Source organism: Astyanax mexicanus, chromosome 16, assembly GCF_023375975.1.
Source record: "Astyanax mexicanus isolate ESR-SI-001 chromosome 16, AstMex3_surface, whole genome shotgun sequence".
Taxonomy (NCBI): domain Eukaryota; kingdom Metazoa; phylum Chordata; class Actinopteri; order Characiformes; family Acestrorhamphidae; genus Astyanax; species Astyanax mexicanus.
The window spans coordinates 16,430,937-16,446,285 of NC_064423.1; the positions used below are offsets into that span (position 1 = coordinate 16,430,937).

Consider the following 15,349-nt stretch of genomic DNA (forward strand, 5'->3'; position numbering starts at 1 on the left):
ATTTTCCTTTCAAATAGATTGCAATTGCAATCTGACATTTCTTTCTTGGTGTTATTATCTTTTATTTGATGATTAGTTTGGTTAAGACTGATAGTATTGATAGTATTGATTTTCTTGATTTGCTTTGAAAATTGAAAAAAAAATCGATAAATAGAATTTTGACGTTTTTGACATGTTCTCCTTAAGCTGTGTGGTGGTTTACTGGTAGAAATGGGAGAAATCTCATGAAATATTTCTCTTTTCCGTATTTAATGCTGCTGATGTATTTTTCTTACATCAGGCAATAATGTTCAAGTTGTGGGTATGTAACATTTACACACAGAAAACGTACATAGAAATATAAACAAATGCTTTTGGTGGCCTGTTAGCAGAGGTGGCGTGCTGAAAAGCATTTGTGAAAGCCCAGTGGGTGCTGCTGTGAATGGTGATGTGCCTTACCTTCCCAGTGTGTGGAACGTGAAGGTGGAGCCCGAGCACCCTGTGCACTCTTCTCCCATCGTGGTGGCTTCCCGTGTGTTCTTCTGCCCCTCTGTTTGTGTGGAGCTGTGGTGGTTTATGTTTGTGGGAAAGGTAGTGTATAAACTTTTGTGTGTGTGTGTGTGTTCTGTGGTCTTTTAGGACAGCTCCAGCTCTGTGGGATCTGGCGAGTTTACTGGAATCAAGGAGCTGGATGATATCAGCCAGGAGATCGCTCAGCTGCAGAGGTATGTTTACATTACATTACATTTACAGCATTTAGCTGACGTTCTTATTCAGGGCAAATTACAAGGCTATTCCTATTAAAGCGGAGGCCCAGAGTAGTGTTAAGAGTCTTGCCCAAGAACTCCTAGTGACATGGTAAGGAGTGCAATTTTGTATGATGTCAGATCCCATTGGGTCTTTAATACTGGGGCTGGGTATCGAATTTTTTTTACCGGTACCGGTATTTTTTAATACCGGTACCGGTATGATACTTTGAATTTGGTACCGATAACCAATTTATACCTTTTTTGGTACCTTTTTTTAAATTCTACACAGTTCTTGCACCATTTTAAAAGTCAAATTTAACTTTTTTTAGACCGCAATATATATAATGTAAGACCCAAAAATGTAGTCATAATTTCGCTGTTAGAAAATAATTGTATATAAATTAATACAGCATAGTCACCCAGAACGGGAATTGAACCCCAGTCTCTCACATGGTAGTTCACTGGCAGGCGGTGGTCTTATCCACTGCACCACACCAACCTCACATAAGTTTCAGTTTGCTCTTCAGACAGTTTGCCACGGTCAGACTGTAGCTAGCTAGTTTACTATAACTATAACTGAAGTCGTTGCTTCTTTCATTACACATGATCCACATTCATTTTAATGTCTAATGTTTTTATTAATATAATCCGTGGTTGTTGGAGTTAATTATACTTTTATGAACAGCAGAGCTATTCTAATCATACATTTACCCCAGTCGTGCATCTCTAGTCACATGTAACTTACATTTAAAATGACAGTTTTTTTGGTTTATAAAAAAACACTAAAGCTAAGTTACCTCATCTTACCGTACTGCTATCACAGATTGTATCTTTTAGCTGGAGAACAGACAGTTATGTGTGAAAAATGGTGCTAAACAATTTATAACATTCAATTAATGTGAGTAGAGCATAAATGCTCTCTCCTTTTACTTACCAACATATATATATATAAAATGTTCCCTGCTGCACCCTGCCTTAGTGGAAATCTAGAAGTCTAAGTTTACTGTAAATAAACAGAAGTGCTTCACTCACCCAAAAAAGTTGCTTACAGGAGAGATTGATATCCAGCGCTCGTTTGACTAAAAAACATTTTTAAAATTATAATTTTTTTTTTTCTTTAAAGAATTACAGTTTTGTTTACTTAGCTTAGGTTCACAGGTTTTGCCTCCTAGCTGAGATACCTGCTGAATTGGAAGGAAAACATGGCGACACCACTGTTCCTTACTAGTGTCGCATAATGCAACTTGTATTCCGGTGCACCTTATAGTGCGAAAAATACCATATATATAGCCAAACACTAAACTTTTTTTTGCCGTTTCTGGACATGTCATTTTGGCTGCCAAATATTCTGTCCATAATATGAAGTGTGTTTATGTTGATTTTGTTTATTTTGACTGTCCATCATCATGAAGTACAGGTTCATGCCTCCTCCTGCCATCACAGTGAGTGTGTCCCTTTGAACTGGTTGCTTTGTAGAGATGTTTGTACATTAACGCAAGCTGCGGCTAAAATGCACACGAGGAAGGTAAAAAGGAAAGGTAAAGCAGAGCGCCTGTTCCTGGTGGTGGACAAGTCTTTCCCCCTCACTGCCAAACGTAGCCTCATCTTCACCTCCCTCTACCCACCTCCTTTAATGTGTGTGTGTTTTATGAAATCTTTTGTTCTCGCCACTTACTCTTCATGCTGCCACAGCACACTCGCTTTTACTCACTGGGACATGCTCAGGTAAAACTCTCTCTCTCAGCTCTTTTGGTTTTAGTTTTAGTGATGATGGGATGATGGTGCTTGTGTGGAGGAGGCACATTTGGCTGATTAAATCTGAGCGATTTCTTTACTGGCTGAAAAGGTTTGATGTGTTTTTCTCCTGCTTTCTTTCTGTCTGTCTTTCTGTGCTGTTGTATCTGTTTGCGGCCATCAGGGAGAAATACACTCTGGAACAGGACATTAGAGAAGCAGAGGAGGCCATCCGACACAAAACTACTGAAGTCCAGGTAAAAAGTTATATAATGTTCTATTAGGGATGCATGATATGCATGTAAAATATGATGCTTGGCAAGCACACAAGAAATGATTAGAATTTTATTTTATTTTGCACAAAACCATTTTTTATCTTTGTGCAAATTAAAATGAAATCCTAATAATTTCTTAGGACTTAATAATTATTAGGACTTTATTTTAATTTGCACAAAACCGTTATTCATCTTTGTGCAAAATAAAATTCTTATAATTTTCTGCATCAGAACTAGAAAAACAAAAAAAACTTTTTGGTAAATTGTTGAACACAGCCTGGCCAGAAGAGGGCACTCAGGGATCTAGAAAAGAGAATTTCTCAATACTTGTGAGAGTGCGTCTGTAATAGAGACTGACAACTGTTATATGCAGATTAAAAACTCTTTTGTGTGTGTGTGTGTGTGTGTGTGTGTGTGTGTTTTGTTATAGATTATACTTTTAATTAGTTACAGTGCTGCACAATTTAACATTATATCAGTATCGTGATTAATGAAACTTTTTGACTGATTTCCTTGATTACAATTAATGAATGATTATTTTAATGAACAATGTGCAGTAATACACTGACATTACAAAAATCATGGGATAGGAACCTGTCTTGTCTCATTAGTTTGGCCTCATCAAATCAAATTAAGAAATGTGTTAGCAAGAAGAGAATCAGACAGAATGAGCAACAGAGGCAAAGAAAAACTCCCTTAGAGCTGGAGGAGGACGAAACTTTGGAAGGAACCAATTTACATGTTGTCCTCTTCTGGTCAGACTGGAGACAGTTAGAAAATTCATGAGTTTGTAGGAGAGTTCTTGTAACTTGAATGTTAACACAGGGTTCGTATGGTCATGAAAAACCTGGAAAAGTCATAGAATTTGAAAATAGCAATTTCCAGGCCTGGATAAGTTTTGGAAAAATAAAAATACCCAGAATGTCATGGAAATTTGCTCTACAAATCTTTGTGTTTCTATTTATTGATGGAGAAAATCTATTTTGAGCGAACAAATACGTCAGCTCAGAGTTAATTCAATACTTTAAGCCTACACAATGGAGCTCTCAGGATCTTACACACATTTTATTATTAAAATTGTAGGCCTGATTCATTCTAGGTCTACAATAATCAATTTTCTATTATAGACTAGTTAATTTTTGGTTTTATTGCCCATGTTTGCACTGTTTTAAAATTCATATGGTCATTAAAATCTCCTTGTGTACATGCTGGTGATGTACAACCTTAACTAATTTAAAATCTGTGTGAAAACTCTGTAAAAATCAGCCTCATCATTAAATATCAGATCATTTCCTAAGCAGACTCTGTTAAACCCGAACTCTTTGCTGGTTTTGATGTTTAGGAGATGCAGAATGATCTGGATCGGGAGACGTGCAGTCTGCAGGAGCTGGAAGCCCAGAAACAAGATGCTCAGGACCGACTGGATGAGATGGACCAGCAGAAGGCCAAGCTGGAAGACATGCTCAATGAAGTGCGTCAGAAATGCCAGGAGGAGTCCCAAATGGTAAACTGAACTTTAATGTTTTTTAGGAAAGTTTCAGAAGTGCTGATCCTCCTTTTACTGAAGACTAATAGACTGTATAATTTTTTTCCAGATCACCTCTCTGCAGACCCAGATCCATTCTCAGGAGTCTGACCTGTTAAACCAGGAAGAGGAGCTGAGTCGAGCCAAAGCAGACCTGAGCCGACTGCAGCAGGAGGAGAGCCAGCTGGAGCAGAGTCTTCACGCTGGCAAGATCCAGCTGGAGACCATCATCAAGTCCCTGAAGGCTACACAGGACGAGATTAACCAGGTAAGTGTTTTACTACAGGTTAACATAGGTAACATGCAGAATCATAAAAGGTGGGTCATCTCTTCACAGGACAACTATAAGTTGTGCACTTTACAAATCTGGCCTTTAAAGAAGAGTAGCAAGAAAAAGTGCATTGTTAAAAGAAAGACAAAAGAAGTGCCATTTGCAGATAAAGCCAAAGTTAAACTTTTTAGAATTAATTCAAAGCACTATGTGTGGGTGGAAAATTACCACTGCCCAACCCTGAACATAGCATCCTCACTGTGAAACATGGTGGTGGTAGCATCTTGGTGTGGGGTTGCTTTTCTTCAGCAGGAACAGGGAAACTGGTCAGAGTTGATGGGAAGATGGATGGAGCTAAATACAGGACAATCCTAGAAGAAAACATGCTGGAGACTGCAAAAGACTGGAGACTGGAAAGGAGATTCTCCTTCCAGCAAGATAATGACCCTAATATACATCCAGAGCTACAGTGAGATGGTTTAGATAAAAAAATTATACATGTGTTAAAATGCCCGAGTCAAAGTCCTGACCTAAATCCCGTTGATCTTCTTTGCTTTTAATCCAACGTGGCTGAGCTTGAGCTGTTTTGTATAGAAGAATGGGCAAAAATCTCTGTCTCCAAAAGACTTGCAGCTGTAATTGCAGCGAAATGTGGCTCTACTAAGTATTGATATAGGCTGAATACTTTTGCACGTCAAACTTTTCATATTTCAAATTTTGAAAGCAATGTATACTTTTTGTGTTTGTTTCTAACTTGTAATATAAAATGTATTTTATTGATATTTTAAGTTTGTGGTTGTAAGGTGGTAAAATAAGAAAAAGTTCAAGTGATATTAATAATTGAATAATAATAATATTAATATTAATATTAATGTTTTTCAAGTCACTGTATATTAAAATGAAAGGAACAAATAAAATAGAGGTAATACATGTTTGCATGACTACAGCAGTACTCCTAAATGATCAGCTGAGACTGTGTAAAACTGTGCAGTACTTCTTATTTTAACCAGTGTGCACCAGAAGGTGCTACATTCATACCGTCACGCTGCATGTTCAGGCTCAGTTCAGGTTTAGGCTCTACAGTATACAGCGTTTGTGGTGTTTATGGGTGGAGAATTTAGTAATATTGTGATTCATTATCAAAGTATGTGGCTCACGACTTTCCACCTGATCTGATAAGAGTATGACTTATAAGTAACGCTGCCTTGATCTATTATTTTAGTAATCGTATAATTATCTGATTATTTTGAGGACTAATCATACAAAAGGTCAAGCGATAAAAACGCAACAATAACATAATCACTTGTTTTGAAGGCTCGCAGCAAGCTGTCCCAGATCCAGGACAATCAGCACGAAATGAGCAAAAGCATCGAGCAGTACAGCAGCGCGCTGAACGGCACCCACGGGGGCAGCATGACCAACCTGGCCGACATGAGCGAGGGCTTCCCTGAGAAGGAGAACGGGGGCTTCGGGGCCATGGTGAGACCCTGGGTTAAGTCAATAATAATACTGTGGGTTAACACAAGCTTGTATGGCATGTGATCAGTACTAGTGTTGCACTGTAAACTGATACTAGAAAAGTATCTCAATATGGTACAATACCCCACTTTTTAAGTACCTGTCCTTTACCAATAGGCCGCATCTCTCACAAAAAAAGGCATAAAATGCAAAAAACACATAAAAAAAAACATCAGCATTAAAACAAAAAATTATATATATATCAATTCAAAGTGATAGAAAGAGATCCTACTGCTTCCGGTGAGAATCCGTGATTAATCCATTGTGCAAAACACTCACCGTTTTTTAAATGTATTCCTAACATTAAAGTTAAAACGGCTATGCTAATGCTGCCTGACTCTAGTGCGCACATAAAATCCTTAAATTTTCTCCAAAATTGGCAGTGAGCCTAATAATCTGGTGCATAATCCTTATATCCGCTCCGCTAAATTACAGCATTATACAGAAGTTTTGGTTTAGCCCAAGGCACTGAGGCTGGAGCAGTATTAGCATTAGCTGCTAACTGCACTAAACGCTTCTGCCGTTCAGAGGTGAGTATTTTTGGCCTGTAGCCTGCTGCTAACCCCTGGCTAGCACTGCTGGATCAGCATTAGCATTAGCCGCTAAGCGTGAGTATTTTGGACTGTAGTCTGTGTGTTTACCATGTTTAAACGAGCTATGTGGGATGAACAGCTAGCTAATATCGTCCTGGCTTACTGGAACTCTCAGGGTTGCTAATGTAGCCTCTAATGTTAATGCTGCTGCACCCATACATAGTGGAAATCTGGAAATCTAAGTTTACTGTAAATAAACAGAAGCACTTTAATCCCCCAAATAAACAGTTTTCAGCAGAGGAATCTGTGTAGATTAACATCCAGCTTTTGTTTGGCTTTAAAAGAAAATGTTTTGTGAAGAATTGCAGTTTTAGCTATACTTAACTTAGTTAACTCATGTTGTTAGCATTATATTAAAGCCAGCTACAAGGAAAGCAGAAACATGAAGGTGATCATAATGTTATGGCTGACCAGTGAAATGTATTTACAGAGCTGGTTTTATTATTGTGGCTGTGAGTGAGTAAGAGTGTGAATAAGAGTGTGAATAAGAGAAAGAGAGCGCGCCTGAGAATTTTTAACATAGAGATGCTGTTTCAACAGCGTAGGGAAGTGGCAGATGACTCACAAAATATGTACATTTTTTGTAAGGTCTGAATAGATTTTTGGCATTTGTGAATCAATTTAAAATCATCAACATCAAATCGAGATGCATCAAAGAATCAAACATTTTCCTCAACCCTAAACTACACTATACGTTCAGATATTTGTTACAATTAATGAATTCCGCTACAGTCTGATAGCTTAGTATGGTTAGTGGGTAATGCAGTGCTAGCCGGGGTTAGCAGCAGTCTATAGACCAAAAATACTCACCTCTGAACATTGAAAGAGCTTAGCGCAGTTAGCAGCAAATGCTAATGCTGCTCCAGCAGTGCTAGCTGGGGTTCACAGCAGTCTACAGGCAGATAACACTCACCTCTGAGTGGCAAAAGAGTTAGCGCTTAGCACGGTTAGCTGCTAATGCTAATACTGCTGGAGAACTAAACTGAAACTCCTGTATAACGCTGTACTTCACTGCTCCTTATAACGTGACTGGTAAAACTGACTATTTTTGGAGAATATAAGGATTTTAATTGTGAAAAATACAGCATGTCTAGGACCAGTAGAAAAAGGCAAACCTTAATCAGAGCTTAACAAATTCATTTGTCTATTCTTCTGCCCTCAGGAGGATCCCTTCAAAGTGAAGACCAACGTGTTCAACAGCAACCCTCAGGAGATGCACACGGACCCCTTCCAGTCTGAAGACCCTTTCAAATCCGACCCCTTCAAAGGTTACTGTGCATGTTATCTCTTTTTCTCTTCCTTCCCTTATCCATCGCTCATCTGCTGCCCCCCACTGCTTCTCTGTCTCCTCGCACGTTTGATCATGCGAGCCCCCCCTCCTCCGCTCACTCTCAGGCTAATGTGCTGAGTGGAAATCACTGCAGAGCAGCAGTGTTTATGTAAATTGACCCGGTTATGGGATGTTCTGTGGCATGGCTTTCAGATCTGTCTTTCACTGGCTGCTAAACTCTATCTATCTCTGTCCACTTCCCTGTAGGTGACCCTTTCCAGAATGATCCTTTTGCCAAGCAGCCTCCCACAGCTACAGGTATTCAATCTGCCTTGATGCATGATGGGAACTGTGCTGTTGATATGTACTGTCAAATGATGCACCCGAAAGTACTGCAGATTTCTTTTTTATAATTAGAACACATTTCTGTACGTTTTAAAGCAATCTTATGTGAATGTACTGGGTAAAAATATAATGCAGTATATTTTACAGTCCTCATAAAAACCTTCTTCAGGTTGGTACTACTCTACTAATCTATCTTACCCTATCTAACCAGTATTTTGCTATTACCCTTTCATCACTATGTTTACTCAGCTCAGTCCAGTCAGCTCAGTCTCTGGATCTTCACAAGGACCCAAACGCAACAGATTACATGTTGACTCGCTCCACATTGAAAGTTTCAATATCCTCTGAGCAGTTAAATCTCTTGTTTTGATGTTTTTTTTTTTCATTTTGGAGCAATAAAGACAGCAGAGAGTTTATCAGTGTAACAGGTCAAGAGCTTCCACTTGGAGCATTTTAGCTATCTAAATGCAAGCTGTCAGCTATGCACCGCTGCAGCTGGATTTAGGGTATGTTGGTCTGTCTTTGCTGTCGTAAAGACGGGAAAAGCACTCCTTGTGCAGCTCAAAACATTTTAATCTTCTAAATCTAATCAGTATAAATAAGCATTTTCAAATCTACATTGTAAATTAACTTCTGTCTGTATTTCTGAGACAAATGGTCTATAAATTTTGTTTCAATTATGTGATTGAGAAAATTAAATGACAATTTAATCAAATAGAGTATTTATTTAACAATAAATTTAGGTTTCTTACTGTATTACATCTTTAAAATGTAACCTTAAAAATAAAACACAGGCATCACTGTTTTTTTTTTTTTTTAACTTAACCTTAAATATTAAACATACAAAACACTGATAAATGAACATTGTAAAATTCAAATTGTGCCCAAACACTGGCTTTTACTTGTCTACGGTGGCTAAGTGGACACATAAACCTAAACACATTTTTAAATCGATTTAGGGGCATTTTGAATCGATTTAGAGTCGCCAGTACTAGGAATCACGATTCTTTAAAGAATCAAATTTTTCTTAGATTAATCTTATTTAAATGTCTTGTAAATATCATGCTACTGGAACATCCTACAAAATTGGTCCAGCACCCCAGTTTACATATAAAGATTGGTGTCAGACAGTGGTTCGTTTTGTGTTGTATTAAAATCCAACCACTAGAGAGCAGCGTTGTACTTAGTGTTGTTGTACTTTAGATCAAATTGTTCTAATTGGATAAAAAAAAAAAATTACTCAGATTTAATGCACGTGATAATGGTGTGATGGCATAAAATTTTGAAATTGAAACTTTGCTAACAGTTTCGCAATAAAATTTTAACATATCTTAATATATCACAATATATCGTATCGGCCTGTATCTCCTGTATTGTGATATACATATCACATCGACAGGTTCTTGCCAATACACTGTACTAATAGTAACATTTTTCATATACTTTGTCTAGTTTTATGTATATATATTTATATTCTCTCCATCTTGTATTATTGTTCATAGGAAGGTCAAATGTTTTTACTCACCTGTTTCTCATCTCATGACTGTAAGAGTATGATTATGATTGACCTTCTTCACGTTGTAATACTGAGCAGATTTGAACAGAAATTGAGCTGTTTAATGAGAAAATAATGATATAATGTGCATCATTGAGCAGTATATGATCTGAATGTAAAGATAGACTTGACATTGGGGTTCATGGCTGACATGGATTGCAGCATCATGTTCAGTTAAAGTGTCACACTTCTCTCTTTCTAATATACAACTTTCAGTTCTCCAACTTACATACTAAATTAGGGTCATTTTGAAAGTGTACCATCGGAGTGGTGATGTGTGACCTGTGGGTGAGTGAACTGGTGGGCGTAGGGTGTGAAAATGACATTGTGACTACATGGGCTGGGGATATCAGAATATACCATATTATGCCTCAGTTCCGACCCTGCAATGTAATTGGCTGAGAGGCGTTGTGTGAGTGCCATCATCAGCTGGTAATGCATTGTAACCGAAGATCTCCATGTATTACTCCGCCACATACAGGTAACCTAGCAACGATGCAGCACTTACAAGCCAAACAGTGCAGCTACAAACATAGCAGCAATGAAACTATTTTAACTTGCAGAGTTTTTATACCCAAACAGATTGTATTTTCTTGTCTTTACTTAAAATCTTTCAGTAAACAGCGATAATGGAACTGTGGTATAGTCGCAATAATACACACAAGGTTCGTGCTATAAGGTGTAATATTGGCACTGCTGTGCTGATCGATACACGCTATAGCACTACCTCTCATGTATTATTGCTTAATTATACCATATGGGTGGTGAGAGTTAAGTTAAGCTAAGTAAATAAATGTGCTCCAGTGATACGGTATAACACTGCTTTAGTCCCATTGAGTAGTGGATGGATCGAAATGATAGGATTTTGGTTCTTGCTTATTAACATTCATACATTCAAACATATCTCATCTAATTGTCTTACAGCACTGTAAGGCAGCGAGAGGACAACAGTTAGAAACGTTTTAAAATAAAGACATTTTTACACTAATAACAGTCTTTGCAATGTCATATCTTACTTTACTATATGTGTAACACACCCTGCTAAGTGCAGTTGAGCCACTGACCTAGCCTTAGAGTCTCTGTAAAACGCAAAATTCACCGGAGATCCCATGTAAACCTAGTTACTTACACAGAGGTGGGTATTTCAGGTTCAGAAAGCAAAAATCCACCCGGGGTTTTGTTGGCTGAGCTGCAGCAGAGCCGCTTAGGGAGTTAAAACAAAACCGTGGTGAATTTTTACTTTTAACTAGTGTAAATAGAATTGTTTTAAAAATACACCTACCTATTCTTAATTGTACTTCTCTGGTGGTGTTCCATAGACAAATTCTAACCATTTGTTCCTTAGCTCTGAATTACATGGCAAAACATATAACACTAATGTTTTATTTGCGCAAATAACACAGGAACGAACCTCCATTAACTCCTGTCTAACGGGACAGTGTTATTGGGTGGCTTTAGCTCTGCCTGTAGGCGCTTGTGATCCAAGGTGGGTGATGCCATGAATACTAATCCACAGGTTGACATAGATACGGGTGCTTTTCCTGATTGACTTTTTGTTTTCTGAATATTTTCTTTTCTTAGCTACTGCAGACAATGGAGTTTGAAGAATAGTTTTATGTGCAGCATCCATATACAACTCTTTTGTACACCTATTGTATTTTACAAAGAACAAGATGGAGATGGAGACCTTTAAAGCACTGTTAAGGGGACTGAAATGAAGAGCTTGTGACTAACAGGTGATTCTGTGTCTCCTCACTCCTCCAGATCCTTTCGGGGGAGATCCTTTTAAAGAGACCGACCCCTTCAAGACCACTTCAGAAGACTTCTTCAAACGGCCGGCCAAGGCCGACCCCTTCACCAGCTCTGATCCTTTCAGCAAAAGTGCTACACTCCCAGCTAAGGTAAAGCATAGGCATGAGGCATAAGCATGAGATCTCATTTAAAGCACAAACATCCAGCCCTATTTCCCAAGCTGAATATTGAATATGAATATTGTTAGCCCAGAGAGATCCTGCCTTAAACCTCATACGGTGAATGTGTTGGTTTTTTTTTTTTTTTTTTTGCTCAGAATTTGTTTGACAGATACATAAAAAATACATTTATAGCAAGAGCTATGGCCTATTGTATGGCTAATTTGTGTTTTATAGCATATTATACATATATGATCAGAAAAGAGAATCTGCAAGCGCCTTTGTGTCCAGAGTAAAAAAAAAAAGTTGAATTACTGTAAATGTTACTTTAATCTTTTTTTTTTATAAAGGTCTGTTTAATATTTAGTGCAGTTTTTTCAGAACCCACACAGTCTCAGGGTGGTTGCACTTTATTTGTTTTAGTTATTTAGGATATTAAAATATTTGTATATTGGAAGCCCTATGTCTGCTCTTAGTAATAAAAAGTTAGTTTCACTGTAAACTGGTGTAATATTATTATGCTAGTATTTTATTACTGTAGCACATTGTCTTATAGCTCCTTTGGGGACACAGAAGCAGGAAAAATACTTTTTTTATAGTGTTCCTTTTAAAATGACAATATTACCGTTCATCGCAATCATTTCTGGGACAATATATCGTCCTGAACATTTTGTTATCGTGACAGGCCTAGTAAAGCATCAGTCAGTAACTCATGTAAAGTAATTCCTTTAAGCAGAGCATATCGTTGCTGTCCAATGAAAAACACTTATCTCCATTTTGTCAATTTTTAGTTTAATACATAATTTGAACAGGCAAACTCTGTTCCTTACACTGTGCCTTGATGAACGGACCAATAGAAACTCTTCAAAATGACCTGAAATAAACCCTTTTTTTTACATTGAAACTTCCATTGAAAGTTTACCAGGTTTTTTCTCTCTCCTGTAAAGATACTGTTTTGGAGATAAGTGTTTTTTGTTTTTTTTTTTATTGGACAGCAACGATATTTAGAGCATGTTCAGTTAACTGTTTCTTATCCACTCCCTTTTTACAGCCTCATCACTTTCCAAGCAACGACCCGTTCGCCTCCACCAGTCCCAAACCGAAAGGCGCAGGTATTGTTGCTTTCCAGTTGAGTCATCGCGAGTCTAGAACCTGTCCTGTCCTTTGACGGGTTCATCAGTTAAATAACACATTACTTCACTCTCCAAAACACCGTTTACATCAGTCACGTCCCAACTCAGGCCTCAGATCAGTGAAAAAGGGCAGTGGCTGATTGTCTGACTGTTCACTGAGCTGTGCCGTGGGAGAGCACTGTGGTAAGACTTGCACAACGCAGGCGGGGGCTGTTTTCACACCTTATGCCCAGGGTGATTTCTGGCCCGGCGGGGGCCTCGGAGAAGGTGACGAGCGTGTTTCAAGAGCAGAAGTGAGAAGAAGCTGTTAAGACAGTTCCCATGCTCAGAGTCCCGACCGTCCAAACTAGAAAAGCTGGGACGTTGATCTGATGCTGCAGTAACAAACACACTCTGGTGCAGGCTGGGTTATTATTCTAGATGTCAGGAAGTGTGTGTGTGTGTGTGTGTGTTTTTTTTTCCTACATGTGGTGGGGTAGAGAAAAAAGAAGAAGAAATATCTTTGAAGATAACTTCAATGTTTTTGAATCTCACAGAAGTAGATGCAGCAGTTTTTTTTTTTTTTTTTCGTTTTTTACCAAATATGCACCAGCAAGTTTCCATGACTTGTTTTTGTCAGATAAATACGCCTAAATGAGGGTTTAAATCTGGCTCTCGTTGTTTTTTTTTATGAATTTGGTCAAGTTCTAATGCAGATTTAACATAAGCAGCAGCAACAGCAGCAGCAGCAAAATAACATGTTGAAAAAAGTAATGAACTCGTTTTGTTATATTATATACACAATTTAATTTATCTGTAGTATTTTTTTTTGTCACATTTGGTTATTTAAAAGTGGTCTTAATTTTTTTATATATATATAAGAGACCACTTAAAAATGCAAATTTTCTCTAATTTTATATAGGTGAACACTGTTGTTTTATTCTATAAACTACTGATATTTTTCCCCAAATTACATATAGAAATATTGTCATTTAGATCATTTATTTGCAGAAAATGAGAAATGGCCAAAATAATGACCAAGATGCAGAGCTTTCAGATCTTAAACAATGGAAAGAAAACAAGTTCATATTAATTCACAAACAACAATATTAATGATTTAATAGTTCAGATATTAGTATTTGGTAAAGTATCCATGACTATTTTTTTTATCACTGATCTCCTCCACCAGTTTTTACACTGCTTTTGGGTGAATTTATTTCACTTCTGGCATTTAATTAAAGCAGGTCAGCTTAGTTTGATGGCCTGTGACCATCTGAATGAAGAACAAAACAGACACCTGACAAATGTGTACAAATATATATATTTAGAAATAATTTGGCAATCTAGTAAAATAAAGGTTATTTAAAGCTTTATAGTTTCTTAAACTTTTACAAAACCTTTAAATAAAAACACTGACAGATTGTATATTGATAACCTTGCCTGTTTCAATCATTATTTGTTTATTAATTATTAATCTTTACAATATTTATAATATTAAATATATAATTGTTTGTAATCTGTACAGCTAGACCTGGTTATATACAAAGCATTTGTTGGCAGATACAGAATTAGATACAGAGCCTTAAATTGATAAATGTAAAATCAGCTTGTATGCCCTGCTGTAGCTTATTAATATTCTGTAATAAAAGTCTGATGCTAATCAAGTGAAAATCTCCCATCATAATAACTCTTCTGATCTACACAGTTTAATACATCCTTAGTATTTATTGGCACATATTAATGTTTTAAATTGTCTTAAAGATTAAATGAAGAATAAACCTTTAAATTTGTGCAGAAATATTATCTTAATATAATGTTAATGTGTCATTGTGATTATTTGGTTATTTAGAGATTTATAATGGTTTAACTTTGTTTTTGTCTTAAGATCCATTCGGAACACTGGACCCCTTTGGAAGCAGCTCTTTCGGCAGCAACAGTGGCTTTGCTGACTTTAGCCAGATGTCAAAGGTATCATACCAAATAATCATATAATATATACAGCTTTACTTCAGTTTCTGAATCAGTTTCTCTGATTTTGCTATTTATAGGTATATGTTTAGGTAAAATGAACATTGTTGTTTTATTCTATAAACTACAGACAATATTTCTCCCAAATTCCAAATAAAAATATTTTCATTTAGAGCATTTATTTGCAGAAAATGAGAAATGGCTGAAATAACAAAAAAGATGCAGAGCTTTCAGACCTCAAATAATGCAAAAAAGAGTTTAGAAATCAATATTTGGTGGAATAACCCTGGTTTTTAATCACAGTTTTTATGCATCTTGGCATGCTCTCCTCCACCAGTCTTACACACTGCTTTTGGATAACTTTATGCCACTCCTGGTGCAAAAACTCAAGCAGTTCAGTTTGGTTTGATGGCTTGTGATCATCCATCTTACTCTTGGTTATATTCCAGAGGTTTTTAGTTTCGTAAAATCAAAGAAACTCATCATTTTGAAGTGGTCTCTATTTTTTTTTAATTTTCCAGAGCTATAGATAAGAGACCACTTAA

At 37.1% G+C, this 15,349-nt stretch overlaps 1 protein-coding gene across 5 annotated transcripts in view; it reads left to right on the forward strand.

Moving 5' to 3' along the window:
* eps15l1a (epidermal growth factor receptor pathway substrate 15-like 1a) overlaps window positions 1–15,349 on the forward strand; it is a 55,143-nt gene that overhangs the window by 12,459 nt on the left and 27,335 nt on the right. For 3 of the 5 annotated variants that reach the window (XM_022669644.2, XM_022669645.2, XM_022669649.2), the window contains exons 13-23: window positions 619–704; window positions 2,421–2,453; window positions 2,647–2,719; window positions 4,080–4,241; window positions 4,333–4,530; window positions 5,848–6,012; window positions 7,807–7,912; window positions 8,182–8,232; window positions 11,579–11,715; window positions 12,776–12,836; window positions 14,722–14,804. In XM_022669644.2, the coding sequence (XP_022525365.1) occupies window positions 619–704; window positions 2,421–2,453; window positions 2,647–2,719; window positions 4,080–4,241; window positions 4,333–4,530; window positions 5,848–6,012; window positions 7,807–7,912; window positions 8,182–8,232; window positions 11,579–11,715; window positions 12,776–12,836; window positions 14,722–14,804 (1,155 nt within the window). The remainder of the gene's footprint in view (window positions 1–618; window positions 705–2,420; window positions 2,454–2,646; window positions 2,720–4,079; window positions 4,242–4,332; window positions 4,531–5,847; window positions 6,013–7,806; window positions 7,913–8,181; window positions 8,233–11,578; window positions 11,716–12,775; window positions 12,837–14,721; window positions 14,805–15,349) is intronic. The other 2 variants (XM_022669647.2, XM_022669646.2) reach the window with 2 other exon arrangements.